The sequence below is a fragment of the Montipora foliosa genome, chromosome 2 (genome assembly GCF_036669935.1).
Source record: "Montipora foliosa isolate CH-2021 chromosome 2, ASM3666993v2, whole genome shotgun sequence".
NCBI classification, from domain to species: domain Eukaryota; kingdom Metazoa; phylum Cnidaria; class Anthozoa; order Scleractinia; family Acroporidae; genus Montipora; species Montipora foliosa.
This window is the reverse complement of record NC_090870.1, coordinates 62195431-62197930: the sequence shown is the minus strand read 5'-3', so window position 1 is coordinate 62197930 and position 2500 is coordinate 62195431. Positions and strand designations below refer to the sequence as shown.

The 2500-nt window shown below is 38.6% G+C and overlaps 1 protein-coding gene across 1 annotated transcript in view; it reads left to right on the top strand.

The window, feature by feature from the left end:
- Positions 1-2500, top strand: part of LOC137984800 (geranylgeranyl transferase type-2 subunit beta-like) — a 14816-nt gene that overhangs the window by 5259 nt on the left and 7057 nt on the right. The window contains exon 6 of the mRNA XM_068832089.1: positions 164-274. Within this exon, the coding sequence (XP_068688190.1) occupies positions 164-274 (111 nt within the window). The remainder of the gene's footprint in view (positions 1-163; positions 275-2500) is intronic.

Here is a 2500-nt window from a genome sequence, read left to right as displayed (position 1 = left end):
GTCAAATAATGTTCCCAGCTATCCTGCAAACATGTGCATACTGGTACATCCTGTTTTTGATGACTACTTCTTCTTCTTCTTTTCTTTTATTGTTATCCTTCTTATTATATAATTATTACTATTATTTTTAATACTGGTACTCTTTTAACACTTTTAAACACAGGGAAGACTGGATGCAATAGACCTGCAGAAAGCAGTGGAGTATGTATTGTCGTGTATGAATTTTGATGGAGGCTTTGGATGTCGGCCAGGGTCAGAATCACACTCAGGACAGGTATCCATTTTGATACAATAATAGTGTAATGATGTTGTTCTTATAAATCAACAAAGAAATGTATGACCTAATTGGGTAAAAGGCCGAGAGCTCTAAACTAGACTTGAAAAGCCTGGTTTTTATTAGCGATGCAAGCACAAGACTAGAACAAAGGTAAGTAGCTTATGCTAGTGAAAATGATGGCACAGTCGGTTAGTGCGCGGCCTTGGTGCAAGAGGTCCTGAGTTCGATTCACGGATCTCGCATCCTTGTTCCGACTTCTTTCCTTTCCGTGTAGCTAAGTAGCTTTAATTAAATACCTGTAAAACGGAGCACTGATGGAGCACCCTCAGGTTTGTCAGTTGAATTTCTAAATACTTTACTTTTTTTTTGATATAAGCATCACAATTAACCACAGCATCTGCCATTTTGTTCAAATGCTCACGTGTGGGGAAGCTGGAACGAGCGCTTCAATTGGCCAGACGTAGCAAATTTACTTGTGCTTATGCTGCGTTTTGTTTTCACCCGATGCAAGTGAAAGCAAGCATAAGCGCAAGCACAAGGAAAAGGAAACATTTTGATCCTTGTGCTTGAGGTTATGCTTGTGTCAACCCCGTTTTAACGGTGAAATAAGTGCTCTTGCGCTTGTGCTTGCATCGCTAGTGAAAACCAGGCTTAACTGAATTTAGTGGTTCAGATTAAGACTGCATCTGAGTAACAGGCAAAATTATTGCCTACTGAGAGGACTGAAATAAATTAAAGGTGAGATTCTCACCAGAGGTGCCCTTTTGTAACACCTGTAAATTGATGAAAAGATGTAGTTGACAATTTTTCTATGGGGATACTCACCAAAATAATTCCAAATTCTCCTAATTGAGTCAAACCAGTTACCAGCAGATGATTAGTTTTGGTACTCTGTGACTGAGCTACAGAAGACTATTGAAAGCAAGGTCATATTAGAATGCCACCAGATAATCGACCATGCACCGTAAAGAAATTTGAGAGCAATTTTCTCTACTGTGGTCAATTTTTATGGGTAATCAAATGGTGATGAGTGAAATTAGGGATTAATTTCACACACGTTTGGTCCAAAATCAAATAATTTCCCAAGCCTTTAGGGGAGGGAAATAATTTGAGTGTGATTACAGACCTAGTTGATCAACACAAAGTCCTCTTACCAATTAATAAAAGCCATGTCATGAAAGAAAGGGAAATTTTGCATTAATAACTTCTTAATAACTGAGAGTGAGGTCGTTACAGCAAAATCTCAAACTGTGGTCAATTTTTATGGGTTTGAGATTTTGCTGTAACGACCGAACGGTCGAGGTTATTAAGTTGTTTATTATATGGCTAACAGAATGGCTACAAATAAGAAAAAACTAATTTGCAAAATCTATAATCGGCCCGTTGGCATTACGGGAGAATAATGCCCTGGCGCTTAGCTGCTCTTATCCAATCACAGCATGTGTTATATCTGCCAGATAGCCATGTAATAAAAGACTGACAAAGGTGGAGTAAATTGTTTAATATCGCTCTGAACGAAAGAAAGAAAGAAAGAAAGAAAGCCCCAATGTAGGAGTCTGTACACTGTTTCTATGGTGATCTAAACCGAGGTTGTGATTGGTTGATTTAACGTATAACTTTAAATGCGTTTAGTGGATTTAAACTACAACTTTGAAAGTGATTGGCTTATTGAATTGTCTGGTGACAAACTGTCCGATAACAACTTGGCAAGTGAATTAGTGGAAAATTGGAGTTTTTTAAAGCCAATCACAATCGAGGAAATTGTAATTTTTATGATTAACCATGATGTCAACTCAGTTGATAAACCCATTTCAGTGTTTTACTCTCCCACCGAGGGAACTGTACACCCCTTTATCTATACTGCATTGTGCGTTTGGTCCCAGTTTTAAAGGGTTGCATAGCTTATGAACAATAGAATGGATAAAAATAGCATAAGTCAGCAGGCCGCGGTTGTTCAAACGATCGATAGCGCTGTCTACCGGATAAATCACTATCTAGTGGATAAGTCACAGCGAAACTACCGTCCCGTACGAAACCAATGGGCCATTTTCGAGTTCATGTCTGCCTCCTCTTAAAGCGATTCTGAGTGCGACGTTTTTCTTATGAAAATTAGTTTTCATTCATAGAGCGGGTGTCAATCAGTGTCGTAAAACCAAAGCCAAAGTAATTACTTTGGCCAATCAAAAAGGACGGAGACAATCCAGTAAACCAATCAAAACTCGA